The sequence below is a fragment of the Agelaius phoeniceus genome, chromosome 6 (genome assembly GCF_051311805.1).
Source record: "Agelaius phoeniceus isolate bAgePho1 chromosome 6, bAgePho1.hap1, whole genome shotgun sequence".
Classification (NCBI taxonomy): domain Eukaryota; kingdom Metazoa; phylum Chordata; class Aves; order Passeriformes; family Icteridae; genus Agelaius; species Agelaius phoeniceus.
The window spans coordinates 59603490-59631482 of record NC_135270.1 but is presented as its reverse complement, the minus strand read 5'-3'; the positions used below and the strand labels follow the sequence as shown (position 1 = coordinate 59631482).

The window sequence follows — 27993 nt, the reverse complement described above, 5'->3', positions numbered from 1 at the left end:
GAGTGCTGCAGGAGAACTGAAAGATAATGTGAAGTTAAGATCATGCAAACGTGGGGAGAAAAAAGATATTTTCAATGTTAAAATGACCTGGTTTGAGATGGACTTCAAGCTGGTGTGTAACAGATAAAGGTTTTCTGTTCTGAAGGACACTAAGTATTATCTCTGCTATTTTTGGAGGTTGCTTAACAGTGTTTGTAAAGGTGTTCAGGATGATGAAAGAGAGGGAGAGAATATCTTTTGTTTATTGTAGTTCAAGTCAGTGTGGGAATAGCATAAACTGTGCACATGACTGCCATGGGTAATTGTTTTAGCAGATAAGAAGTTTGTGGAGGTGCTACAGTGAGATGTGTACCAGTTTTAATCTTACATTCTAAGAACAAGAATCTAAAAACCTGCCTGTCTACAATGTATGCAATTATAATTGCTCCACCCTAGTACTGAGAAATTCTTCCTTCAAGCCCTTTTTAAAAATAATTCTTTGAACTTCTTCCATTTAATTCTTTTAAAAACATCCCATCGAATTCTGAGGGAATTATTCTGCTTCAAATATTTATAAGTGGTAAGAAAAGCCCCAGGCCAATGTTATTGGTTGTGGGACTTGGAACCTGCTTTCAAAACCGTGGTTTGCATATGAAGAAAGGCATGAATAATGTAAAAATTATCTATGGGTAATTAGTGGAAAAGCTTCCAGAGCTGAAGTGGCACAACTTAGTGCAGGTCTGTGTTTACCTGTTTTTACCTCTGCATTTATCTGTACTGTAGCACAAGGAATTTGGGCATGGTCCAGTTGTGTCTGAGCTGAAAATGTGTGACCAGGAGATGGCAGTAGTCAATTTTCTTTGAGAGGGGAAAAAAAAAAGAAAAAAAGAATGATTTATATACCAGGATAATTGAAATCTCATTCGAAGTATACATATTTAATAAGCCAATAAAAATCTCAAGGATTAGAGAATGGAAACAACTGTCTGTCACTTTTAACCAGAATGGCTCCTCTCTCTAAGCTTCACCACAGAGACCTTAATCAGGCCAAAAGTTGAGGGTAAAAATTAATAAGAAGCATTTGAAAGAAAAAGGAAAGCTTGCAACATGATAAGTGTATGTGGGTTTAAGTAAATACAACATTTTAAAATTAAGCACATCTGTTACTGTAAGTTCAAAGCACCTTGTTTATAAAAGCTTCATGTCAGATGGTTGCCTTCCCTGGGACAGAAGGGACAAGGAAAGCCTGGAAATGGAGAAGCATTCTGGAAGCAGGAGCATTTAGGTGCTTTCTCAGTATTTAAAGGGTAAGTGGTTGGCTTGGTATTAGAGTTTAGGAAATCCAAAGCCCTGAGATGAAGTGTGAATTCACAGTGTTCAGAGAAAAGGAAAATTGTTTTGGACTTCAAGCTGGATGTTGAAAAGCCATTTTTATATAATTGATAAGTACATGACAAGATTTGATTCATCTTTTGGTGGCCATAAACATATATACACATTAGAGCTTTCTTTTGTTTAAACATTTCTGTGGTCTGCAGTGAACATGTGTTTTTACTGAAAGAAACTTGATTGATGGCTTCTAATGAAAGTTGAAGTTCAGATCTGCTACAATATCATGCCTGAAAGGGTAAAAGTCTCCTGAAAAGTTACAACTGAAAATCAAGCCTGGATGTATTATTAATTGAAATGTGTGCCTTCTCTAGACACAGTGGAGACAGTGGTTTGAAAACACAGAGTTGTAGTACATAATATACATGCACATATATTTTTGGCTTTATAATACCCTTTAATCTTTGTGCCATTCTTTCATATATCTTCATGAATTTAATAGGAGAGTAATTGTTGTGGTTGGTGAATGCTCATATTTCCAGGATTTAAGCATTTTCAGCCTTACATTAAAGGGATTCAGAATTTTTAAAATTAAAATGAAAGAACAGGTGGCAATGCTTGAGTGCAGAGCAATTTCAAACTTTAATATGAGCAGCTCAGAGGTATCTTCACTTAATTATTTTCCTACAGCATAGACTCTCAAAATGTGACCTAGAGAGCACAACTTGATGATAGTAATTCCTTTTTATCTCCAGCTAGTGAATTGTGTTCAGGCAGTGTAAATACATGGGAAAAGAATATTGGGACACTGAGCAATTGGCTGTGTTGCCACAGAGAGATTGCACAACTGCTTGTGGGAGGAGATGATCTGTGCAATAAATGAATAAGATGACAAGAAGCCCTTAAAACAATCTGTATAAAAAACAAAAATTCCATAGTCCTTGTTGAGTATTGAAAATGGGCTGCTTCTGTGTTAACATTGACATTAAGGCTGCATTGAAAGCTGTAATGCTGAAAATATGGCTATAACTAAATACTTCTTTGTCTTTCTTCTTCAGCCAGGAATTGCTCTGAGTTAGGTTTTGGGTTATTTTTTCTTAAAACTATTGTGGAGTGAGGCAAATGTGGAACAGATGCTTCAAGGAAGGAAGAAGATTAGGATAAGGCTAAAGGTCTTTTTTTTTTTCTTAGAACTGGAACTGTTTTGGTCAAACTCAATGACTATTGTACTGAAAGCTTACTTTTCCCTTAATATCCTGCTGTTTCTTTTTTTGGCCTGAATTTCACTGAAGGCTTTTGCTAAAGATTCTCCACAGCAGCCTGGATATAGCAGCCAGTGAAGCAGAGCAGAGCTCTCCTTCCACAGGGCAGGGAGAACCACCACAACCTGAGAGGCTCAAATAGTTTGTGCAGCCTGTGCTGCTCCTTGAATTTGCCTAAATTCTGAGAGATTTTGGAAATGGGAGGAATGAAGTCACTTGGCTGTAATTAAGGCATTTTTCAGGCAAGTGTTTCAATGTAAGTTTTTTTCAAGGCTTCTTCAGAATTCTTGTCACAGACTCACAGGGTGGTGTGGGCTGTAAAGGACCTCAAGGATTATTCAGTTCCACCCCCTGCCATGGGCAGGGACACTTCCACTAGACCAGGTTGCTCCAAGTCCCATCCAGCCTGGCCTTGAACACTTCCAGGGATGTTTCTGGTCTATTTTTCCTCTGGTTTTCCTATCCAGTTACCTCTCTGTGCTATTGGGTGGCTCACTGACATCACTCAGTTAATGTATTTTACATTTGGGCAAGTCAGGAAAGGCAGGGCTGCATTTCCCACAGAGGCCCTGGCTTTTCTGTAAGTGGTCATTGCCTTTTAGGTGCTCCAAGTGGTTTAGAATGCCAGTTCTCAGGGAGGTTTTGTTTATTCTGCATGTGTCCATAGGAGCTGCACAAAAGCCCATGCAGTAGAAAACATGTATGTTAGTGATAAAGTGTGCATTCTGAATAATATCCCACATAAAATCCATTTGAGAGTTTCTACTGTGAATTCCTCTAAGTAAATATTTAGCTGTGTTATAGTACATTTGGAACAGGAGCTTTTAATTTCTTGGCTTTTGTAAATATAATTTATCTATTAACAAGTGTCATTTATATCTGTGGCTGCTTCTTTTCCCATTGAGTTAATTCAGTTATTTTTCAGACAAAATGTTAAACCAGAAGTTGGATTTTCATAGCTTAAGGCAAAATCTTGTGTGAATTTGTCACTGTGGATGATGATGTTCTGCTGCTTCAGCTTTGAATCCTGAGGAACCAAACAGCAGCAATTGCTGGAATTTCATGCCACTGTGCACACCTTTGTAGCCATTCCCAAAAAATCTCTTCTAGGGAAATGCTCCTCTGGTCTCATACAGTTGTCATTTTTTCCCCTCACTTACTTGCCCTAAAGGTGTGAAGAATTGTAACTACAAGCAGGTGAAGCACAGATGCAGTTTATTTTTTGGATTCCTAGAATGTAATTTGATTTTTTGAGGCGCCTAAATGAATTGAAATACAAGTGGTCAGATGGAGAATTTAAAAAAAAACCAAGAATTTAAAAAAACAACAAAGACAGTTTCTACTTGAAGAAAACTGCCCCAGCAGTGCCATACTGCCCTGCAGTGTGAGGGTTTGCTGCTGAGGGCTGTGCTCAGGGAGCAGGATTCTCCTCTGGAGCCCAATCCCACACCATGTATTGCCCATCTTTCCCTCCTCAGCAATTTCCTTCAGCTTCTCCAAAGGTGAGAGTTTGTTCTTCTCTTCCTGCAGCCTTCAGTGTCCCAGCTCTCCCTGCTGCAGTGACATTGCTGTGACCTGGTGCTGAGGCTTTTGCCATGTGCAGAGGCAGGAAATGTCCCTTTTTACCTTCCCTTGGTGCCTGTGTGATGGTGCTTCACACCCATCATGAAATCTGCACAGCTTTTCTGTGTCCTCACACCTCCCTCCTCCATCCCACCCTGTGTGTCTGGGTGATCTCTGGAGGGAACCATCTTGCACTTTTCATACAGTAAAAAGAACAAAGCCTCCCTTTTGAGAAGATCTTTGTGTTTAAATACATTTATTTTGCTGAATTTCAGGGTGTGTTCCTGTACCAAGCCCCTGCTCTGGTCTGAACACAGCAGCAGGGATTTTCAGTGAAATTCCAGCACCAGATGGGTTTTTTGTGCAGAAAGGGAAAGAAAAACTTCTTCAAAGTTATGTAATCACTACAGAAAGCATTACTTCCTATGGAGACTGTCAAATATTTAGATTTTTTGCTTGTCTTTATTCAGATTTTCTGGGGCTCAAAAGTAAATATTGCAAAATCTCATTTGATTCCCTCTTCAAGCCTAGATTTTAAAGGATTCCAGGTGATCTAATCCAGTGACCCTTGGCATCCCTCTAAGTGTGTTTTATAGATCACAAGTTAAACTTCAGTTAAACTGCAATTTCACTCATATATGAGGGCTGTAATGTGAAAATATTGAGGGTCCAGCCCCTTTTTCATGGAGATAAACTGAAAACCTGTGGCACTGCTGCACAAAGCACCCAGTGGACATCTGGAGTTTGAACTTTTTCATGGAATCACAGCCAGGTCTGAGTTGGAAAGGACCTTAAAGCTCATCCAGTGCCACCCCTGCCATGGCAGGGACACCTTCCACTGTCCCAGGCTGCTCCAAGCCCCATCCAACCTGGCCTGGGACAATTCCAGGGATGAGGCAGCCACAGCTCCTCTGGGAAATCTGTGCCATATAATAAAAAGAGTTTCATCCCAATATCTAACTTAAATCTCCCCTCCTTCAGCTTAAGGCCATTCCCCCTTTTCCTATCACTTTTGTATCCCCTTTTTACCTCAGAACATCATGTGGTGCCCAGTCCAGGTGCCTGCTGAACTGCTTACATCACATCAGCCAGACACCAGAAGGCTCAGAGGATCTTCTGTTCTGAAGTATATCATAAAAATGTAAAGAATTTCACATCCAAATTAATTGGAATTTGTTTTTTAAAAAGATTCATAATTGCATTTACTTTTCAAACGCTTGTGATGACCTGGAACCAAAGCAGCACAGTTCTACCACTGCAATTCTCTGTATTTTCCCCTTTTTTCCCATCTTTTTGCCAGTTAGGGTGGGGTTTTGTACAATTGTTTAATTATTTGGGGGTTTTTGATATTTTATTTCATTTCAGGAGTTTTGGTAATTTGTGTCTCTAGTGGCCAGGCGCATCCTAGGTAGAATTCTCCTTAAAGAAAGGGAGACCTCTTTAAGGACCTCTTGCTGCTGCATATCCACTCTTCAGGCTTGGAATGTACCAGCTGAAAGCTCTAAATTGCTATTTCCACTTTGGCAACCTACCTTTGATCTCTCACCAGTTCCAGTTTTAGCTGTATAAATCCATCTCTGGTCAGCCTGTCTGGGGGTGAAGCTCCAATGTGAGGCTTTTTCTTTTGTCAAAGCCTCTCATGGTGCTGGTGAATCAGCTGGAGTTGCAAACAGGGGATGGAATTGATAACAACTATTAAATACAAGTCTCTGATCTCCTGGACACTACCACACTCCTCCCCAGTGTGTGGAAATGGTTGTGCCAGGACAGCTTTTCTCACAGCCTGTCTAGGATTTGTAAACATGCTGGGATCTGACTGAGGCAGCTTTGTATTGAGGATTATGATTTGTATGCACTTTTACAAACTTACAGTAATTGCTGTTGCCTTCATTGTAAAGAGCAAAAAATAAACACACACAATAAACCCCTTTAATGGGCACTGATCCCACTGGCACTGATCTTGAGCAACTCTGAATAAAAGCAGATGGTGGCAGGCTGGCTGGGCTGACCTGTTTTCCCCTTTCATGCAAACATTGCTTATATAAATGGGGGACACACACAAAAAATTAATGGGCTTGGGCAAGGCACCTAAGGACAGAGACTCCCCATGTACTTAATGCTTACATCAGCCCCAGGGCTGTTTCCAGTTAGTTCTTCTCTGGAGGGAGAAGTTTCTCACAAATTAGTGGTTCCACAGCTCTGAGCCCATGGTTTAACAAGAAAGAACTGATGTGCAAGTAGAAAGCAAGCATGTTTAGCTGTTCTGTGGCCTGTGTGTTGTGGTGGATCGTGCAAGAGAATCACAACAGTCTCTCCTGAACCTGTTGCTCATTTGTAGACAAATAATTGAGTTTGAAGTCCCTTTGCAAATCATCTGCTGTCATAATGTTGTGAAGAGCATTTGATTTTTGTGGTCTTGTACTAGTTTAATTCACGTGCCTATTTGTTAGCAGTGATGTAAAGAATGTGAATTGGGATTCCTGGTTGTTCTAAAGGATGTGCCTCAGTGTGTCACTGCAACAAGATGTGACCAGAGGGCTGGAGCATCTCTGCTGTGGAGACAGGCTGGGAGAGCTGGGATTGTTCAGCCTGGAGAGGAGAGGGCTCCAGGGACACCTCACTGTGGCCTTCCAGTACCTTCAAGGGCTCATAAGGTGGAGGGAGATGGACTTTTTATAGGTAGAGACTGACAAGACATGGGGCAGTGGTTCAAAACTGAAAAGAGTCAGGTGTAGATTTGACATGAAGAATAAAGTTTTTGCTGTGAGGGTGGGGAGGCCCTGGCACAGGGTGCCCACAGGAGCTGTGGCTGCCCCATCCCTGGAACTGTTCCAGGCCAGTTTGGATGGGCCTTGGAACAACCTGGGATGGTGGAAGGTGTCCCTGCCCATGGCAGGGGTTGGAACTGGATGATCTTGAAGGTTCCTTCCAACCAAAACCATTTTGTGACTCCATAATTCAGAGCATTCCCTCTCCAGCAGGGCACTTGGTTGGAGTTACTGCATCCAGAATTCTGCTGCAGCTTCTCACACAGATTCCAGCCTCCAAAGCAGATTTCTGAATAAGATACATTTCCACTTCTCAGTCACTCTCTGTGTACAGCCTGATGCATCCAGACCAGCCAAGCTGAGTTAGGAACCATTCCAGGTCTCAGGCAGACCTGCTGCTGGCTGCCTCAGTTCAGTTGGCACACACACCACAGGATCTCCTAGGATGACCATCCTTACTTGGTTTAACAGTCATTTAAGTAGGTCTCTTATCTCCCTTTTTTATTTTTTTTTTTTTTATAAAAGGCATCAGTATCAGAGCAGGAAGTCTTGATGCTTTTGGGTGCTGGCAACACATTGCCTGGATACTGTTTGGTGACAGGTGAAGACAAGGAGTATTACAAACACATCTTTCAACTTGGAGAAACATATATAGCACTGTGATAGGAGAATTGCAGGCTTTATGTCTTCAGCATGTGCTGGGTTGGTTACATTTTTCTGCTTGGTAGGGAAGGCAGATGTTGCCTTTTATAATTCAGTGGCTGGTGCAAGTCTGGGAGCAGCACAACAGAAGGAGCAGCTTCTGCTCTCCCCACTGTGCTGGCTTTGCTGAGCCTTGGGCAGAGGCAGCTGGACTCCCTTCAGCTTTACCTGTTCTTAAATGGCTCTCAATTCAGCTTTTTGAAGCACTGCATAAAAGCTGGAAGGAGGCAGCTGTTAGTGTGGGGGGTGGGCAGGAGAGAAATCCCTGAGACATGAGTGTGTATGAGGTGAGTGATGAATAACTCACAAATTCTGACTGTCTGCCCCCAGACCTCCTCTACAAAGCAGACAGAAGCTGTCATTCTCAGACAATAAACTTCTTTTTCTTTTTCTTTTTTAATGCTTTGTAAATTTTTGGCACTGCTAAGGAGAAGCAAGGCACAGCTGTAAAGTTATGATGAGAACCAAAGTGGCCAATAAAGATGGATATTTAGACAATTTGTGCCCACAATCAAATTGTATTTTTAAAATTCTACTGCTTATTAGATTGTGAAAGGGCTTGATTACAGGCAGTTTTCATGCTGGTGACCAGTGTTGTTTCTAGGAATTTTATTTCTTGTTTTTCTACATGCTTGGGAGTAAACAGAGCTTCAACTTCATGCACCAAAAAGAAGCCAGGTTTGTCCAGCTCCACCTTCTCAGTACAGTGCTACAAAGGCTGCTTAGAATTAAATATAAATATAGGGTTCCCAAGCCCACAGGATTAATTTCTTAAGAATGGGAGCCCATGAAATTTTCAAATAAGGCAGCAGCATGGAGTAAATGTTATCTAGGATGTCTTCCAAATGAAGAACACTGTGTAAATACTGGTAATGCTGCTCTTTGATAACATGCTGATTTTGAGAAATGCAGGCTGCCAAAGTAGCATTCTTGTTAAAAAATGGGGTAAGGACTGGTGAGTGAAGATTAAAGTTGTCATGCATGACCTGTTGCTCAGTGCTGAGGCTGCACATGGGGCTGTGTTTTGTAACTCTGTGGAATAACATTTCCTAACATAAAGCTGGAGTAAAACCCTCTTCATCTTCCATGCAACTGATTCTGTAAGTGAAGTACAGCAAATCCTCATCTCTGAAATACCACTTGCAAATGTGCTTTTGGTGACTGCCTTTTGCAAAGAACAGTAGTAAATGATGGAGATGGGTTAAACTTTGTCTGTGGACTACTGTGCTCTGGTTTTTATCATAGTGCTGTCATTCAGGAGAGAAAAAAAAATCCCTACACCTAGAAAAACTTAATTTAAATTTAGAACCTTTGTGTGTCCTGTCGTTCTGCTCTAATCTAAAACTTCTGTTTAGCTTTTAAAGAAGGAAGAGCTGGTTTTAAGCACAGTTCTAAACAACCTGAGTGAAAGTTGTTGAGTGTGACACAAAATATGGAGCAGGTCTGTGAAATGCATTTTTTTTTCCCCAGTGCTTTGGCTGCAGGGAAGTAATTGTGTCTCTTTGTGTACAGCATGACTTTGCCTTCCAGTTAACTCTTTCTTTTTTTAATGTCATATAGGCATGTATTTTTAATGCAAATTAATAAATCATCAACCAGATGTGAACAATGAAAATGTAGCTCACCTTTTCTAGGCCTGGTAGAGTTGTGATTATATTTTGGCTCAAAATTCGCCAATCAAGGTGGCTTAGGCTTATTATCTGCTGCTCTCCATCCTAACTCAGGTTGTTAGAGTAAAGTAATAATCTCAGGGTTGCATATCATGACCTTGTTTTAGGCAGTGTGCATATTGCAAGAGTTAGGCAGGGCTGTGTTTGTTTAAAGACAGTAAAGCAGCTGCAGAGTCTGTCCTTGTCAGGCCATTGTATCTTCAGGAGAAATAAAAAACACAGAATTCGTTGCAAATTGCTCAATTTCTGACTTTTTATTTTAGTGTGTTTTTATTATCCTGAAACCATAATTACAGATCTTGAGAAAATGGTTTAATTTACTTAACAGCTGCCACTGTGCCCTGTTACGTAAATCAGAGTTATAAATGGGAAATATTTACAAGTTTGAGTTACAGTGGAAATGCACGAGTGACTTCTCAGAAGCACACGTTGCTTTTTTCAGTAATTGGACCCGCTCCTAGAGCCAGCCAGCCAGGGAGATTACACAGGGAATGCTTGTTGCTGAAGATGAAGCTTCCTTCCTGATTAAAAAGAAACAAAAAAAAAAAAAAAAAGAGAAAGGGGGGAGCAGTTTCCTGTTGGAATCCTCATTTTGAGGGAGCCAGGGCAGCCGTGCCTCCCCCTGCTCCAGCTGCCCTTTATGTGCAGGAGCTCTCTGACAGACCATGTCCAAAAGCCTTTTTATAACAGCAATTGGGGTTTGCCTCTGCAGGCAGACCTGGGGTTTAAAGAGGTTTTTGCTCCTCTCTCATCTGCTTTTAATGCAGGACTACCAGTGCCAGTATCTCTGAGGTTTTAAGGCTTGATAAATAAAGGCTGCTCTGTTCCTCAGCTTCAGCATTTTCTGGTAACGACCTAACAGAGGGACTCAACCCAAAATTTTAGCTGCACGTAGAAAATGTGGTCTGACCTCGATATATATGATGTGAAAAATGAATAATAGCAGCACTGCAGGCAAAGACTTCTCTTGCTATGATGTGACAGCCCAGCCCTGCAGTGCAGGGTTCAAGAATTTGGCTGCACTTTTGGAAATCAGCCCTGTGGTTCTGCTGGGGAGATGTTTTAGCTCAGAGAGAGCACAGCACACAATGGCTTTGTTGGCTCTGTGCTTATGGCAGGACACTGAAGTAAAACCTGTTTTTTCTACCTGCAGTATGTGGTGGTTTGGTTTTTTTGGCCTTTTTTTGAAGTGAAGCCATGCTCAAAGGCTGGAGAGCCACAGCAGCTAAAGGCTAGAACCACGTAAGGGATGATTAGGGCCTCTGAATCTCTGATTCATTAATTCAGAGAGGGCTTTTTTCACTTTCTTAAAGGACAAACTCCCTCTGTCATCGCAGAGTCGGCCTGTTAAATGAGAGCCATACATTCAGAGTGGGTTTAGATTAGAAATTAGGAAAAAAAAAATCTTCACTCTGAGGCTGCTGAGGCCCTGGCACAGGGTGCCCAGAGAAGCTGTGGCTGCTCCATCCCTGGAAGTGTCCAAGGCCAGGTTGGACATTGGGGCTTGGAGCACCCTGGTGCAAGGTGTCCCTGCCCATTGCAGGGGCTTGGAACAAGATGGTTTTTTAGGTTCTTTCCACCCCAAACCATGCTGTGGTTTCATGATGTGTGGGACACTGATTTCACAAGGTATCCAGGACATCTCCAAGTCCAGGTCCTTGCTTGGGTTTCCAGGTTTGGCTTCCTTGGTGCCATCCAAGCTCTCACGCTCGTGTGGAGCTCCACAGTGCAGGGTCTGCCAGAGGGAATAGTCTGAATTATATGAAAAGAAAGTTCAGATGTTTTCAGTCTGAGAGTGAAATTGCAGAAGGCCCTTAGAGGTCTGAGTTATTGTGCAATCTCTGTAAGTAATTTGTAATCAAAATACCTTTGCACATGTCACTTTCATATTTCCTGTAATAAAACAGCAAGAGCAATTAAGATTTTGGACCATAATCTTCTACAAGCTTCTAAAAATGAGTGGGCTGGGGATTTTTTGAGTTATGGCTGAAATAGGCAGTTTTTAAATTTTTGATTGCTTCAAAAAAGGTTTGGTAATAGCTATTTTAATAGATTTTTAACTGTAGCCTGACAAAACTCTTATGTGGCAACATAATTGATCTGAAGTTTGCTTAAAAAAAAAAACCTAAAAAAACCTAAGTAAGAAACCAGAAGAACTCTTCACAAAACTGGAGGACATCTGTACTCTGGTAACCCAGCATGTGACCTATTGGGCTTTATGCATTTCAAATCAAAAAGAATCAGTAAATATATTGCCATATGCATGCAAATATGTCCAATAACCCTCTGTGTATCTGTAATGTTGTTCTGCCACAGTTCAGAAAGTTGCCTGTGGTCTTGGCATTCCTCAGGAAACATTAGATTAATATAGCTGCCTTTGTCATAGATTTTTTTTTTCTTGTTTAAGTAGGTGTGTGAAGGCTGGTGCTACATAAATGAATTACACGGAAGACTTTGGAGGAAGAAGGGGCTTGTAAACGAGACTGAAATTAATGAATATGAGAATTAGAAATCAAAACTTTATGTTTAGTCTGAGGAGAAACAATTCCTTAAACCCTAACCACATGGCTGTTTCTTGTTTGCATCAACTCTGGTTGACTGTTATTGTCTTCTGTTAATTCTCTGGGGCAGTGGCCTGACTTTGTTGAATGAGCCAATTGTTTTCCTTTGTGTTGCCCATGAAGTGAGTCCCCATCTGGTTTGTATCAGACTGTTTTCACAGCCAACAACTGCTGCCTTTTCTATATCCTGACACTTAAGGGCCCCATGCTATCAAAGCATTGCTGTGATAGCCTGTCTGGCTGGGCCCATACAGCTGTGCCTTGCAGCTTGAAGCCATTACCCAAGTAATGGTAACTTAGAACTTGAACTGGCTCTTATTCCCATTGGTGTCGTGTGTACAGTGAACAGAATACATTTTTGTTGAACTCAGTGTTCCACAAGTAAAAAAAAAAAAAAAAAAAGAAAAAAGAAAAAATAAAGAGAATTTTCTATTTTATTTTTTTCCTCATTTGAGTTTATGCAATCGGTTCCTTTTTATTTTCCAGCAGTTTCCTGTATCTGCAGGCAGTTTTGTGTTCTTCTGAAATTAATGAACACAAGAAAAGCAGTATTTAGTTAAGGCACTGTTGTTATTACTTTTATGGTACATTAAAGCTCAATAAGTGAAAATTAAACAAGCAAATGATTCTTAATGAGGATTTTTCATATCAGATTTTAGAATAGGTTTCCAGGAAACTTTCTGTGCATGATGAATGTAGGTTGTGTGAATAAAGCTACACCTTGGATACTCCACTACTGCCTTTCCAAGTAGCTCTCTAAAAATGCAGAGCAATGCACAATGAGTCTGCATTAACCTGTTTACTTCTTATCTGAAGGAACAGGGAATGATTGGAAAACTCTGTAATAGTAGAGTTAAAACTACATTGCAGTTTGCATTGCAGAATTAGTGAGAGAGGCTCCAGGCACGATCCAAACCCTTTCCAGGATTCCAACAATGTAGGAGACAGTCCTGTTGCAAAAGATTTTGCAACACGTGTCTTCTCTGCCTCCAAGATTTAAAAAACCCCAATATTGCATTAAATAACAGTGACACTTAAATGTTGTGTTTAAAGAAAGATGATCTTGAAGCCTTTGTTCTCTCCTGCTCTTGTGTAGGCAGCATAATGCTCAGTGACAGAGTAATGACGAGGGAAAACATATTCCCCAACTTGGAGATGTACTGAATTTTAAGTATATTCCAGACTGAGTTCTTCCCTGATATTTAAGAGGCAGAAAGAAAGAAAATAATGGATAATGTTTCTTAAAATTCTGGTCTTATTGTAGCATGTGAGGGGAATTGCTAGAAAACAGATTGCTTTATCTGATACTTGCAGAGAAAGTGTTCCTGAACTTGGGAGTGTGTTGTGTGTATAATGTGAATGAATTTGCTTCAGGTGACATATTGGGAGCCATTAAATTCCATGAGGCACACAAGATAAGGCTTCCTTTGCCATTGTGCTTTTCCTGCTGGCACACACTGGGTGTCATCGTGTCACATCAGGATTGTGCTGAATAATTGAGCCTGTGCCATTGTCAGGTGTGTGGAGGGTTTGCAAAAGCCACTTTGCTGAGGAGCTTTGTGTAATTGCTGTTCCTGAAACAGCTCCTGAATTCAGGTGTGTGCTCTGCAATGCTGCACAGTGTCTGTGCCCTTCACCTCAGAGGACTTCTCCAGCCTCTGTGGATGGATAATTCCAAGTTGTGTCCATCATCAGGCAGAGCCCACACTCTGCTCCCACAGATGCAGACTGGATTTCCATGCATGCTCCTTTGCAGTGCAGATCTCCCTGTATTTTGGCCAGGGATATTTAAACCCAGAGAACTGAGAAATGATTTTCCCTCAGATGCCAACAAGCTCTGTTAATCCTGCTCATGGCCTGTTGGTTTCTCTGGCTCTGCACTGAAGGCACTCCAGACAGTAATTCATGTTCAGACTCAGGTGTTTATTATTTCTTATCAGTAAAACAGTCTCACAACCATGAGTTCTGCAGCTTTTCATTAGAAGGCACAAAATGGCCAACAATCTCTTGTTTCAAGGTCTTTTAAGACTAAACCATCCAATTAAGAACTGACACCTGGATTATTTTCCATTTTAACCCAAGAACTGATCCCCAAGAGCACCCAATGAGGACTTTTCTGCCCCATTACAAAATGCCACCCAAACCCATGAAGAAGGAGGAAGAAGAAGCATGAAGAAGAAACCCAGGATGACACCCTGTGCCCTCCATCTTGCTTCCATCCACAACAAACTAAAAATCCTAAAACCTCAACTTCTCACCAAGTGATACACCCACACTGCTCTCTATAATCTATTTCACACTTTAGTGGGTTCCAGTCTATCTTGAAGTCTGGGAAACTTTCTCCATGGATGGGGGTCAGAGTCAGTGCTGCCCTGGGGGTCAGGGCACCCAGAGCAGACACAGAAATATTCCCTGGGTTTCCACAATGGCCCAAAGCACTGAGGGATGATCTGGGTGCTCACCAGGTTTGGCACCAACACCTTGAGCTGGGAAGAGCCAGAGCTGCAGAATTTCCTGAAGGGAATTGGTGCAGCCAGCATCCCAAAGTTCAATTTGTGTGTGTGTGGCTGCAGCTTCAGAGGCAAAGAGCATCTGCCCAAATGAGAACCTGATGGGAAAAGTTCTGTTCAAGGCCCTGCTTGACAGCAGCTCCAAGGGTTGTGCAGAGCAGCTCCTGACAAGAGCTGTTGGTTCCTCTGGTGCTGCTGGGAGCTGCCTGCAGTTCCCCCTGTGTTTTGTACCACTGAGCACAGATGGAGGGGGATGATATTAAAATCACTGATGTGTCTAAGAGAGAGTAGAGAAGGTGCTGCACTGTGCTTAATGTGCAACATTAATGTAGAGGAATACATTTCTCCAACTTATTTATTCTACTGCTTTAGAGCTCAGATTCACCCAAGTATTGCAAAGGAATTTTGGTTTTACTCTTTCCCATGTAACAAGCCAAGGAGGGTTTTTTGGGGTGGTTTTTTGTTGTTGGTTTGTGGGGTTTTTTTGGGGGGGAGGAGGTTTTCTTGGGTTTGGTGGGGGGGGGGTTTGGTGATTTTTTTTGTTTGGTTTTTTTGGGGTATTTTTGTTTTGTTTTGTCGGTTTTGGGGGGGGTTTTGTGGTTTTTTTTTTGTTTTTTATAAGGAGGAATGCTTATCTCTATTGCACAAAGTTTAATCATTTTAGATTTTAACAAACTTTAAAATAGCACAAGATAAAATCATATATTTACTCCCAGACCTCTCCAAGTTTCTGGTCCCAGGCATTAGATTGTGCAGGCAGAGTTACTTGTCATCACACTGAGTGCTCATTTCAAGAGCAGGTCACAATAGGGTCTGGACACAGGCAGGACCAGAGGAAATGGTCTCAAGTTGCACCAAGGGAGGTTTAGGTCGGATATTAAGAAAAATTTCTGCACTGAAGGGGTGGTCAGACATTGGAACAGGCTGCCCAGGGCAGGGTTGGAATCACCATCCCTGAAAATGCTGAAAAATGTGTTGGATGTGGTATTTGGGAACATGGTTTAGGGGTGAACATGGTGGGTTAATGGTTGGACTTGATAATATTTGAAGTGTTTCCTACCCTAAATGATTTTATGCTTCTATAACAGTGAGCTCCTAGATCTTCCAGTCAAGACATTTAATTTTTTCCCTGTTTGAACATGTGCTCATTTATTCAGTCCTCTTTCTGAGCTAACAGAAAAGTTGTTTGCCTCTCTAAGCTTCCTAGAAATGCTTATTCCTACCCATTTTCAAAGGTCATTGATATCCACAAATGGTAAGACCTGTAGTGGCCACCCTCTGCTGCTAAACCAAAGGCTGGAAAAGATGTATTTTTAATAAGTTTGTTTGTCCATGTATTAGAAATGTGCATGGAGATGTTCTGGAATTTATTACACTGACCATTGGAAAATGCAAACTCTCTAGGGCTGGCTTTTGTTCTGTCTTGTTTTGTTTTGTTCCTGGGGAAAATGTTCATCATCTTCTTTTTGAAAAGGTGTAATTACAAAAATTTTGGGTAATTGTGCTGTAGGTAGAAGCATTTTTAATATGCCAGATCATGGTAATGGTAGTACAGTAAAGGGAGTCTTGGCAAACTGTTTCCAGATGGGGAATCCCATGACTTTGTTAGTGAAAATCATCAAAACAAATCACAGGATCATGTGAATATTTAAGTATTCAGAGTAGAGAAATAAAGCTATTTTGCTCGTGGTCATCCAGAAAAACACTTTTTATTTGAAGTTCTTTATACTGAGTATACCTTATTTAATTTTTTATTATAAGAATGAATTTAGTGACTCCATTATATGTGAGGAGTGACTTGAAATGAGAAAATTCTGCCCTGCAGCACTTCCCTTCAGGCAGAAAGTTTTCTCTTTTCTTTTTGATACCCATTCCCTGACTTTCAGTCAAATCTGGGTGCAGATTGCAGCCATGGGATAAAACCTCTTGTCTGGTAACTTGTGACATCTCACAGGGGTTCTCTGAAACTTGTCCTCTGAGATTCCTGAGGGGTTTTTTGGATATTTGGTAGCTGGGGATCTGGCAGGGCTGGACAGTTTGGAATTCTCTAATTCCATCCCCTGTCATGGCCAGGGACACTTTCCATTATCCCCCCAAAATCCAACCTGGCCTTGGGCACTTCAGGGGATGGAGCATCCACAGCCTCACAGGGACACCCCACCTGCATTTTAGCTGTGAACTGGGGAGATTTTCATTAATTTTCAGATCTTAATTGATGGTGAAACATCACCTGACTTTGGTAGCTCAACTTTAATTATTGGTGTAAAAATATTTGTAAATTATTTTTCAATAAAAGGAGGCCATGTAACTTCTAAGAATTAAAGAGATGCTTTGATTTTTATTTCTCTTCCTTGCCACTCCCCAAAAGGCTGTGAATGCTGCTATACCTGGCACTGTGGCACGATGCAGATAAGCTGGATATTAATGCAATTAATATCATTAAGATACGAGGTCTCAGTGGAGCCAGTGCTACTGCTGGCTTTGCACTGACAGACTCTGCATCCTAAGGGAATTCAGCAGAACTTTATCTTAGAATTAAGTGTGAATTCCCATGATTGATCATTCAAGTTCTTTTTTTTTTTTTTTAGCTTCTTTATTTTGTTTCAGATACAGGCATTAAAATGTATGGACCCCCAAACATAAATAACAGAGCCCAATATATTCTAGAAATATGATTTGGAAATTACCTTCCTGTCCACTTGCTGGTTAGATTTTGCATAAAATTAGGGGAAAAAAAATTGGTATGTAGGTGATATTTAGTTTTATTGAATAAGTAAAATATTAATTACACCATTAGATCAGCAGATTTTTAATTATCACTTGTCAGATTCTCCTGATTCCACCAGCTGTTTACCTAGGTTATCTCTTGTGGATTTAGGGATTACCCTTGCACAAGATACACATTTTCCTGGTGGTTTTTCAAGGACTCTGGACCAGTAAGGAACCAACTCCTTCTCCTTTTTTTTTATTTTGAAATAAAAGTTGCAGCTTCAGTGTTTGCCACAGAGCCTCATCTGAGTTTTTCTCGGGAAAATGGTTGCAGCCTAGAGAGAGCAGTGCTTAAATGTTAAATTATTTGTTCTGAGCCAATTGCTCATCCAAAAATCACAGCCATCTGTATGGAAAAATCAAATTCACTTTAAATATTTCTTCTTAGTACTAATAATTATTGTAGTTATTTGGAAAGATCATTACACATGTTTTGGAAGGGATTTGGTGGGAAACAGCAGCAAGAGATGTGGCCAGGGAACAAATCTGTTAAGCAGTGAGAGGTTCTACAGAGCAAAAGATGCCAGATCTAAAGGAGCAGAGCAGATTTTAGGCACCAAAAGGAAATATTTATTTAGTAAACTCTGCAATCTCATTTCTAGATGTTTTTGGAGCTGCTTTCTGTCTGCTGTTCTCTGCTGGTCTCTGTGTTAGGATTTTGAAAAATCTGGTTCTAGTTTATTTAATGTATTTCTAGTTTTTTGTTCTGTTTAGTGTTGCTGTTGGTGGGAATATAGAGTGTTTTGGAAAAACAACTGAACCTTGAACTCCAACTTGAGAGGAGGAGAAAACCATTTTCAAATATTCTGCTTTGAAATATGTGTTAGCTGCTGAGCCTGGCCCCACCCTCCTTTACTGGCTGGGGATCTGCATTTATTTTCTTTTTGGAAATATTTATAGCTGGGCTATACATTGGGGGTTACACAAACAAACAGCAAAAGCACAGTGTGTGTACACACGTGTTTATTTTCTGTGTGCTTGTGTGCAGGGTTTTTGTGAGTACATGACACCGAGGGGAAGGTGGAATTTGCCAAGTTTAGGTCAGAACTTGAACTGAACTCACATTATATAGTTTTCTGTCTCCACTGGTGTCTGTGGCCCACTTATGGAAGTTTATGAGTTGGCTGCAGCCTTTGAGAATGAAACCATGTTTTTTCAGCTCCAGCAGTAGACTCGTGCTTTTAAATCCAGACATTTTTGGCTCAATTCCCCCAGATGTCTGTCCATTTCTGTAAAACAGCTCAAGTGTTTTAATTGTAAATGTACCCCTTGCATGGAACTCAGCCCTAGAAATCTGGCCTTGTTTTGCCTCGAGCCTTTTCTGTTTGTCATGAAACAGCTACGTTGGGGCAGTGTGGGTTGGGGTTAAAAAATAGAACTGCAGGCATTTGCAGGACATCTTGTTCTTGTTTTCTCTGTGTTTCTGTCCCAGGGGAAGGCAGAGCTCTCACCTGCTGCCAGGTAAATGTTTGGCAAAGCATTCACACAACAGCAAGAGAGCCCCTGCCCTAAAAAGCACATTTTGGCAGAGCTGAGAAAGGCCAATGATAAACTTCTCCACAGTAACCTAAACTTCTCCACAATAACCTAAACTTCTCCACAATAACCTAAACCAGCCCATGGATTCAAGGTGACAAGGGCAAGAAAAGCTCTGCAGGAGGAACTCTCATTTCTAATACATGGAGAATAATTTAGCCAAAAATTTGGATTATTTGAGTACCTGTTGATGGTCCTGCTTATTCCTGAAAAGGTTGTATTCATTTAGTTCTATAACCTACCCACTTTCATCTTTATAAGCCATTGTATCCAGAAACATTCAATAGCCATATGCACAATGCAGCTAAATGTGACTGTGAACTGGAAATGCTAAATATCATTATAATTAGTAGCATGACTGACATTGCAGTGCAATTTCTTTTTTCAGCTCAGCCTTCAGAATTACTTACATCAAAATATGGATGTTTCTTACCCAAGAATGTGTTAGCCCAGCAAGCCTGGAATAATTTTGATTTTGCCAAAAATGCCACTTCTTGGGTTGCTGTGCCTGGTAACTCACCTGTACAACCAGGCATGAAAGTGAGTGAATTTCAGTGTGGTACCACACAAACAGACATGGCCAGGACACATATTGGTCCAAAATGGACCTCAAAGGTTTGCTTCCAGGTAAAAGGAGACCTTTCAAGAGCATCCAGTTCCACCCTCTGCCATGGGCAGGGAACCTTCCACTATCCCAGGTTCCTCCAAGATATCCTGTCCTCCAGACAGGAGAGGCTGTGAGAGGAGAACAGAGAGGAACAGATAAGAGAGAATTGAGGTGCAGATAAGAGAGGCTGCCAGGCTGAGAGCTGGGGATGTTCAGCCTGGAGAAGACTCCAGGGACACCTTAAAGGCCCTGTCAGTGTCTAAAGGGCTCCAGGAGAGCTGGAGAGGGACTTGGGACAAGGGATGGAGTGACAGGACAAGGGGAATGGCTTCAGACTGACAGAGGGCAGGGTTAGGTGGGATCTTAGAGAAAAATCCTTGACTCTGAGGGTGCTCAGGCCCTGGCACAGGGTGCTCAGAGAAGCTGTGGCAGCCTCATCCATGCAAATGTTCCAGGACAGGCTGAATGGAGCTTGGAGCAACCTGGGATAATGGAAGGTTCCCTGCTCATGGCAGAGGGTGGAACTGGATTATCTTGAAGGTTCCTTCCAACCCAAAGCATTCTGTGGCTCTATAAAATGTTCCTACTGCCAGTGGTTCTGTTACCTTTGAGCCTGTAGACATTCATTCTTCTACTCTGCTTTAGCCATTAGTGTAAAGAATTTCTGACAACTCTCTTTCCCTTCTAATGATCTTTGTAACTGTAGGCCAGATGTAAATCTTTTTATGTAGGGAAAAAGCAAAATGGAGGAATGACAGGAAAAAAAAAAAGGCACCTTCAGTGAAGAGTTTAAGATGCAGAGTTGGATCTGCAGGTGCTGTGCTATCCCAGTGCTCAGAGCACTTGAGCTAATGGCATCTGGAGGAAGTTATTTGTTGGGACAGGACAGTGTTTGAAACTTTGAAGTCAGGAATAAACAAAGAAAAAGCAGCTGGAATCTGGCAGAAGAAGAAACAAGTCATTCCTATCAGCCCCTGCTATTAAAGGAATGAGAGCACTGCACTGGAGTTGTTTTTACAGTCTTGGGAGTTTATTCTTGCTCTTGAAGAGAGCTGCTTCAGTTGGGGAATAGAGGGAGGATTGTTTTGAAATTTTAGGAAGCAATAGGTAGGTAATTACAGTAATTATGGTTCTGGTTTTATACTGAAAAATAACCTGGGTCCTGATCCTTCAAACCCTCCCTATTTATTATCTGGGTGGGGAGAGATGATTTGCAAGAGCATGGACTGACAGGGAAAGAGGGAATGGCTTCAAAATGAAAGAAAGCAGGTTTAGATTAGATATTGGAAAAAAATTCAGGACTGTGAGGGTGGTGGGACACTGGCACAGGGTGGCCAGAGCAGCTGTGGCTGCCCCTGGGTCCCTTGCAGTGTTCCAGGCCAGGCTGGACATTGAGGCTTGGAGCAGCCTGGGATGGTGGAAGGTGTCCCTGCCCTTGGCAGGGGTTGGAACTGGATTGTTTTGAAGGTCCCTTCCAACCCAAACCATTTTGTGATTCCATGATTACAATTTCACTTGCAAGATATGGCTCAATTTCATCCCCAGATAGATTTAAAATAGCTTTATTTCATATATGGACACCCAGTCAGAGGAGTTAAAGCACATGCTTTTCATTTGGCTTAAAAGTCAGACTTGTTTAGTCTTTTTATTTTGCCAAATAGAAAAATTCAAAAAGAATTTAAACATTTTTCTTTGTTCTTACTGTTGCTATATGGTGTGAGTAACCAAACCTCCCTTCAGTGTGGTTAATTCCTTTTTCCTTTGGCACACATTCATGACACCCTCTGTATATGGCATATTCTGAGTGTGACAGTACCTCTTAGAGAAAAACTCCCTTCACAGGTCACTGGATGGTTGACACACCATTAATTTTTATGCTTCTGTTAAACAAAGGTCTGGAAATTAAATACTGTACATGAATTTGTTACAGAGTGCCAAGAACAGGAAAAATCTCTGATCTGAAATGTGACCTTTTCCATCAGCAGGTCACCAAGATGTTTTCAGTCACTGATGAGTTTCTAGCAGCCAAGGACTTTCTTACCAAGAGTGTCAATTTTCACAGTTCATAGGAATTTTTTCTATTAGAATAATGAATTTGGAAAACTGGAGGTCACCTAAGGTCACATGCTCCATTTATTGGATTTTAACAAGGAAAAATTTTATAAATACACCTAACTACATGATTACAAAATTGTACTGAGTACTCCCAGAGCCTCTAAAAAAGGAGGGGGGGAAGCCATGAAGATTACCTGACTGCTTGCCCTTTTGTGCTTTGTAAATGATAAAAAAATCATTTCCATTTTTATGGTGCATCAAAAGATTTTAACCATCCTGGTAAGGAACTCAGTGTTAAAGAGGAAACCACCTTAATATTGGTTATGAGCTGCTCTCTGATGAGGGGAAGACATAAAATGGAATATCACATTATTAAAGAAGGAGCAGACCAGGGGCTATACAAGAATTTAAACCAGTCTGCCTCTGTTTGTGTCTTTATTCCCAAACCCCTCTCTGGATGTGTATATAAAGTGTTTTATGCACTGGGTGTGCACAAGGTTACACTCAGCAAAAGGTAATAATGAGAAAGCACATGTGAGGGTAACTTGGTAGTTGTATTTTTGGGGCCAATGCAGAGTTTCAGGACCAGCAGCTTTCTGTCCTGGGAAGTTACAGGCATGGAGCAGAATCTCCCATTTAGCTGAAATATGAGATCCACAGTTTTTTCAGAGTTAAAATGCTGAAAATCCACATTCTGTATTTTCTGTGTGAATTTAACAAAGTCAGAGACTTCAGATTTCTGCCTTTAAAAAAGGACAGTGTTGACTTTGGGTATTTTTAAATTAAAGATATTTTGATAGCTCAGGAACTGGTAAATTTTCTGTTGAGCAAGTAGATGGAATTACTATTTTTATTTTTTCTGTCTTTTAGCACTTTATAACTATTGTAAAATTGGTCTGTAGTATATCTGTAAAATATATTGGAGTATGTGTTAGAGGAATGCAGACTAATATGATACTTTCTTTTAGCACTCCCAGAATCAAAGACTTGAGAAGTTCTGACAGAGCCTTGGGAGAAGGGAATATGACTTTCTTTTTTCCTTTCATTTTTTCTTTTTTCCTTTTTTTTCCCTTTTTTTAACAAACCTGAAAACAGCTGTTGAAACAATGACATCATGGAATGTGACATGACTGTGGAAATTATTAAGAAAGTCAAGCTTTGAAAGCATCAAACTACATCTAGTGTTGGAGAGGGGCTTTAGTAGAGGATGATTTGCCAGGTTTCCTTGGGCATTGCACAGTCACATCCTCACTGTGTCATTTTCATGTCTGACCAAACAAACCCTTGGCTTTTCTTCTCAGCAGCATTTTGTATCACACAAACACAGCTACAGACTGGAATCCCAAAATCCCAGGATGGTTTGGGTTGGAAGGGACCTTAAAGCTCAACTCATTCCAACTCCCTGCCATGGCAGGGACACCTTCCACTGTCCCAGGCTGCTCCAAGCCCTGTCCAACCTGGCCTTGGGCACTGCCAGGGATCCAGGGGCAGCCCCAGCTTCTCTGGGCACCCTGTGCCAGGGCCTCCCCACCCTCAGAGGGAAGAATTTCTTCCTAATCTCCCATCTAAGTCTGCTCTTTGTTAGTTTAAATCCACTCCCCCTTGTTCCATCACTCCATACCCTTGTGGAAAATCCCTTTCCAGCTCTCTTCCACTTAGGTACTGGAAGGCTGCTCTAAGATCTCCCCAAATCCTTTTCCTCTCCAGGTGATGTGCTCATTCCCTAAGGACACAGAAAATGCTCTTGTGCTCCTGCTGCCTTCCTGAATAGCAAGAGCTGTGCTGGCACAGGTCACTGCCTGTCCTGCCTTCACTATCTTGGGCCTCACTCCTGTTTGATTTCCCAGGCTGTTGGCTGCTGTTCCAGCAGGAAAAAGAGCAATGGAATTTTATTTTAGCAGTGGGGTTTTGTTTTAATTAGCCATTCGAAGCGTGCTTTGCTGCCAGTCAGATGAATGCAGATGACTGCTTCAGTGACACAGTAGATAATTAACTGGGCTGAAAGGAAGCCTAACTTTTTTGTTTTATTGGGAAAACAGTGTTTTAATTACCTAGTCTATCACAGAGGAAGGGCGAATTGTTACAGCTTATTGGAATACAAGCTCCAAGACTTTGCTGTTGTACATGGACTCAGATATGTTTGTTTTGCTTGTAGCTGCTGCACTTAAATGCCCCCAGGACAACTGAAATCTCAGAATGCTCTTGCTGCAGTTGAGTGCCAGTGCCATTTCTCCTGAGTTCCTTCATTCTTTGTTTTTACTCTGATCCATGACTTCCTCTCCCTGCTCCATGAATTGATTCATCTGGTCTCCTTCCTTTGGCTAAATGCATTAATTTTTGCCCATGACTTTTCTATGGATCCCATTCCAATGCTGTGGAGAGCACCAGAAACACCAGTACACATATTTGAAATTATTCTGGGCCTGCTGAAGATTATAGATCCATGTGTGTGTGTGTGGTGGGTGTATGTAAATACAAGCCAGTGTATACAGAGAACTTAAGTCCTTCTAGTGCTTAAAGGGCATCCAAAAATCTGGAAAGGGACATTATACAAGGACATGGACTGACAGGACAAAGGGGAATGGCTTGAAACTAACAGAGAGTAAAGTTAAATTGGAGATTAGGAAGAAATTCTTCCCTGTGAGGGTGGGCAGGCCCTGGCACAGGTGCCCAGAGCAGCTGTGGCTGCCCCTGGATCCCTGGCAGTGCCCAAGGCCAGGCTGGACAGGACTTGGAGCAGCCTGGGACAGTGGAAGGTGTCCCTGCCATGGCAGGGGCTTGGAATGAGATGGTCTTGAAGGTCCTTTAACCCAAACCCTTCTGTGATCCTGCATGTGCACAGAAATCCATCCCTTTGTTACCTGGTCAGGAGAGTTCTGCTGGCTAAAGCAGCACCCTCTGAAGTGCCTCAGAACTGTGGGCAGCAGCAGGGCTGTCTATGTACCTGCATTTCCATGGAAAATGGAAAAAGGGACATGATTTCAGCAGAGTTCAGTCATTTGTCACAGACAGCAAATAATGCCTTTAGTTTTCCTTTTTACTTTTTCTTTCTTTTTCTTTTTTTTTTAGGAGATGCTGCCCCTCATCTGAATCCACATCTTTCTGCAGCAGGGGTGTCAGTGCAGCTGCCTGGCACAAGCACAGAGAATGAAACACAGAGTCTGAGCAGTGCACGTGGAGATTCAGATTCTTCAGGGACAGACACATTTTAAAGCTTAGGGCTGTTTCTGGCAGTGTCTGTCTGAAGATGTTGTCACTGGTACGTTTGTCTGTCTAGTGTGATAGTCTGGCTGTTCCATCAAAATAACAGTCTTTCAGTACTGTTTATTTTCTACTATTTTTTTCTTACAATTTTTTAATTATTTTAAATGATGCTGTCTGTGAATATATCAATTATTTTTAAGCAAATAAAATTCCGTTTTTTCCAGAATCGTTGTGAGTTGAAGTCAATAAAGACCTTTTAAATATTTATTATTATAGGAGAATGTGGAAGTGGTTGGTATTAAAATCCACTGCAGAAGTGTGTCTCACTTACGGAAAACCTCTTGGCTCAATATCACATCAGTACTGTCAAAATGTTGAGCCAAAGGGAAATATATTTGGAGCCAAAGTCTGCAAGAGAAATTTCTCTTTCTAGGTATCATCAGAGGTTGTTCATCCTTAGAAGACCACGATGACAAGCCAGTAATTCAAAACTCTGTGTGAAAAAGACCTCTAGAATTTGTATTATTATGAAGAATTTATTTTTTTAGACTTACAAGAATTTCTCAGCGTTTCATGTTTGTTTCCCTAACAATTTTTTCCCATCTTGAAGCCTGTGAATGAGAGATTGTGTAAGTAAGGCTATTTCTTTACACTTTTAATATAATTTTTTTTTTTTCTTCTCATGAGACAGAATTAATTCCTGCAGTCTCAGCCCTTCAGAATCATGAAAATCTCAGCTGGGAATGCCACAGTAATGGTTAACAGCAAGAGTGTGTGGACACAGTGCTGCTCTCCCAGGGACTGCTCCACCTTTGTGGAGCCTCTATCAGGACAAGGTGGTTGATCCAGGAGGAAGATGGGATCACTGTCCCAGACACCATCCAAGCAAAATGAAAAACAGGGATTCAGATGTGTTCCAGTAGAACAACTGGGAAAGAGGCTGTTTTCTAAGCAAGGCAAGCAAAGCTTTTGCTCTGTTCCTCATCACTTGGCTGTTGCAGATGCTCACAACTGTGAGCAGTTCCCATTACTCTTATTTTCTGGAGCCTGCACTGATTTCCTTTCTCCTTAACAGAGAAATATTAGAAGTTCCTTTTGGCTTTGTGTTGATCTCATTGACCACAAGGTCAAAAAGATCAACAATCTCATTGTTCAAAGCTAATTTGCTGCAGCATCTGCAAGGGTAAATGGAAAAATAGAGAGAGCTTCAGCCTCCAAGGTCAGTAACATGCCCAGGATTCAGCTTTCAAGGGTGTCTCTTATGCACCTTGCAGAGCTGTGCTCTTGTCTGTTGTGAGAGACACATAAATAGCAGATTTGGGTGGGGGTAAAAGAGTGTCACTTTAAAAAAAAGGAAAATGCAGCATCACTTTAAAATGCAGCATCACTTTAAAAAAAAGGAAAAGCACAAATGAGAACTACAGAACCATGGAATGGTTTAGGTTGGAAGGAACCTTAAAAACCATCTTGTTCCACCCCCTGCCATGGGCAGGGACACCTCCCCCTGTCCCCGGGTGCTCCAAGCCCCATCCAACCTGGCTTTGGACACTTCCCAGGGATCCAGGGGCAGCCACAGCTTCTCTGGGCACCCTGTGCCAGGGCCTCACACCCTTACAGCCAAGAATTTCTTGCTAAGATGCAGTCTATGGGATGGCATCTCTGGGAGCTGGCTTCCAGCACGTGATGCCACAAGCCCTGGCAGCAGCTGGGAGCTGCTTCCCAAAGTTCTGGTGCTGTGATTGCACAGTTCTGTTCATTGCTGCTCTCTGTGGAGCTGCACTTTAAATCCCACTATTGACCCAATCAATGCTTTCTATAAACAACAGCTTCTCTGGGGAGGATGGAAAATGTTCTTTTGCTCTGCAGTAAAAGTTGCTACAACAAGTGATTTCACTCAAACAAGTAAGAGGATAAGGAAATGCAGTGGAGAGGGTGTCACAGACATCTTTATGAAAAATCCTTTCCTTAGGATTTCTTCTCCTGAGAAGCTGAGGGGCCTCAGGAACAAAATGTAACCAATGGTTATCTGCTGCTGTGGAATGCAACAGGTGCATCTGGGATTGGTCTCATGTGGTTGTTTCTAATTAATGGCCAATCACAGTCCAGCTGCCCAGTCAGTCACAAACCTTTGTTATCATTCCTTCTTTTTCTATTCTTAGCCAGCCTTCTGATGAAATCCTTTCTTCTATTCTTTTAGTATAGTTTTAATATAATATATATCCTAAAATAATAAATCAAGCTTTCTGAAACATGGAGTCAGATCCTCATCTCTTCCCTCATCCTCAGACCCCTGTGAACACCATCACAGAGAGGACAAGAGCTTCTTAAAGCTTTCCTGCAAGAGCAATCCTTCCTGGAGCTGTGTTCCAAGGGCTCTGTCAGTCTCCTGCATGGCTCAGGGTGCTGATGTATAATTCAGGTCCCTTTTGTTGCAGTGTAAAGAGCAGTTGAGCTGTCCCTGTGCCCTGCAAGGCTGGGTCAGGACTGTGCTTTGCTAAACAAAGTGCAGTAACTGCATTGAGAACATGCAGAGAGAGCTGTCAGATGAGGGATGGGGATGGGATGGGAGGCAGCAGATGGATACACAGGCAAGGAGACTGTTTAGGAAAGGATGAGGCAGCCCAACAGTGGGAGAGGCCATCAGCTCATAATCCCAGGAAAATTACTGCATGGAGTTTTCTTGTCTGCAATGCTGAGCATCTCACATTTTGTTCCAATTGTCTTCTCTTGCAATTAATCAAAGGTGTTGTCATTGTCATTGACAGAATTGTGGAAAAACATTGAGGAAAATATGTCAGGAAATGCCCAGTGAATACCATTTTCAGTCAGTTTTTAAAATTCCCCACAGGGCTGTGTTCTCTCCCAGCTTGTGGTGACTGACTGATCTTTTTGGAAGCTTCTGGGTTCCTGGCACTGAGCTTCAAAGATGTGCTGCTGGTGGGGATTACACCATGGATGGCACTGGGATCTGCTAATCCTTCATCCCCACTGCAACCTCTGCTGTTCCTATTCAAAGAGCATTTTGGAGAGGTGAAAAAAGTGCAAACTCTTGGCTTTTCCTTCCTCCAGGCTTCCCCAAAACAATGTGTCCTGCCACATAAACATAAGGGAACCTCTGTAAATCTGGCACTCCATGCATGGATCATATTACAATTCTTTATATTCCTAGGAAAAGCCAGGGGGAGAAGGGAGGGTTGCTTTAGCTTTTATCTGAGTCTCCATTTTGACTTTGAAATGGAAAAAAAAAAACAACCCTAAATACATCTTCTAGAAATTTATCTATTTCTTACTTTTAGACTCAGTCTTGTATTTCAGGTTCCTGTAAGTAGTTTTCCGGAGTTGGAAATGGTAAGCACATGTTCTGTGAGCAAAGCCAAGCCTTGATAAGGAATTTTTCTGTCTGCATCTCCAAGTTCCATTTTGTTTCTACAGCTTTTATGATTGAAAATGCACATTTCTCATGGGCACTCACGGAACT

General features: G+C 41.6%; 1 protein-coding gene across 6 annotated transcripts in view; it reads left to right on the top strand.

Moving 5' to 3' along the window:
- Positions 1 to 27993, top strand: part of KIAA0586 (KIAA0586 ortholog) — a 104047-nt gene that overhangs the window by 45503 nt on the left and 30551 nt on the right. For 4 of the 6 annotated variants that reach the window (XM_077180828.1, XM_054635407.2, XM_077180827.1 and 1 more), the window contains one exon: positions 24381 to 24741. The exons of 1 other annotated variant lie outside the window; for it this stretch is intronic. In XM_077180828.1, coding sequence (XP_077036943.1) covers positions 24381 to 24523 — 143 coding nt within the window. In that variant the 3' untranslated portion in view covers positions 24524 to 24741. Of the gene's footprint in view, positions 1 to 24380; positions 24742 to 25206; positions 25536 to 27993 lie in introns of those variants that run through there. One more of the 6 variants, XM_077180825.1, reaches the window with a different exon arrangement.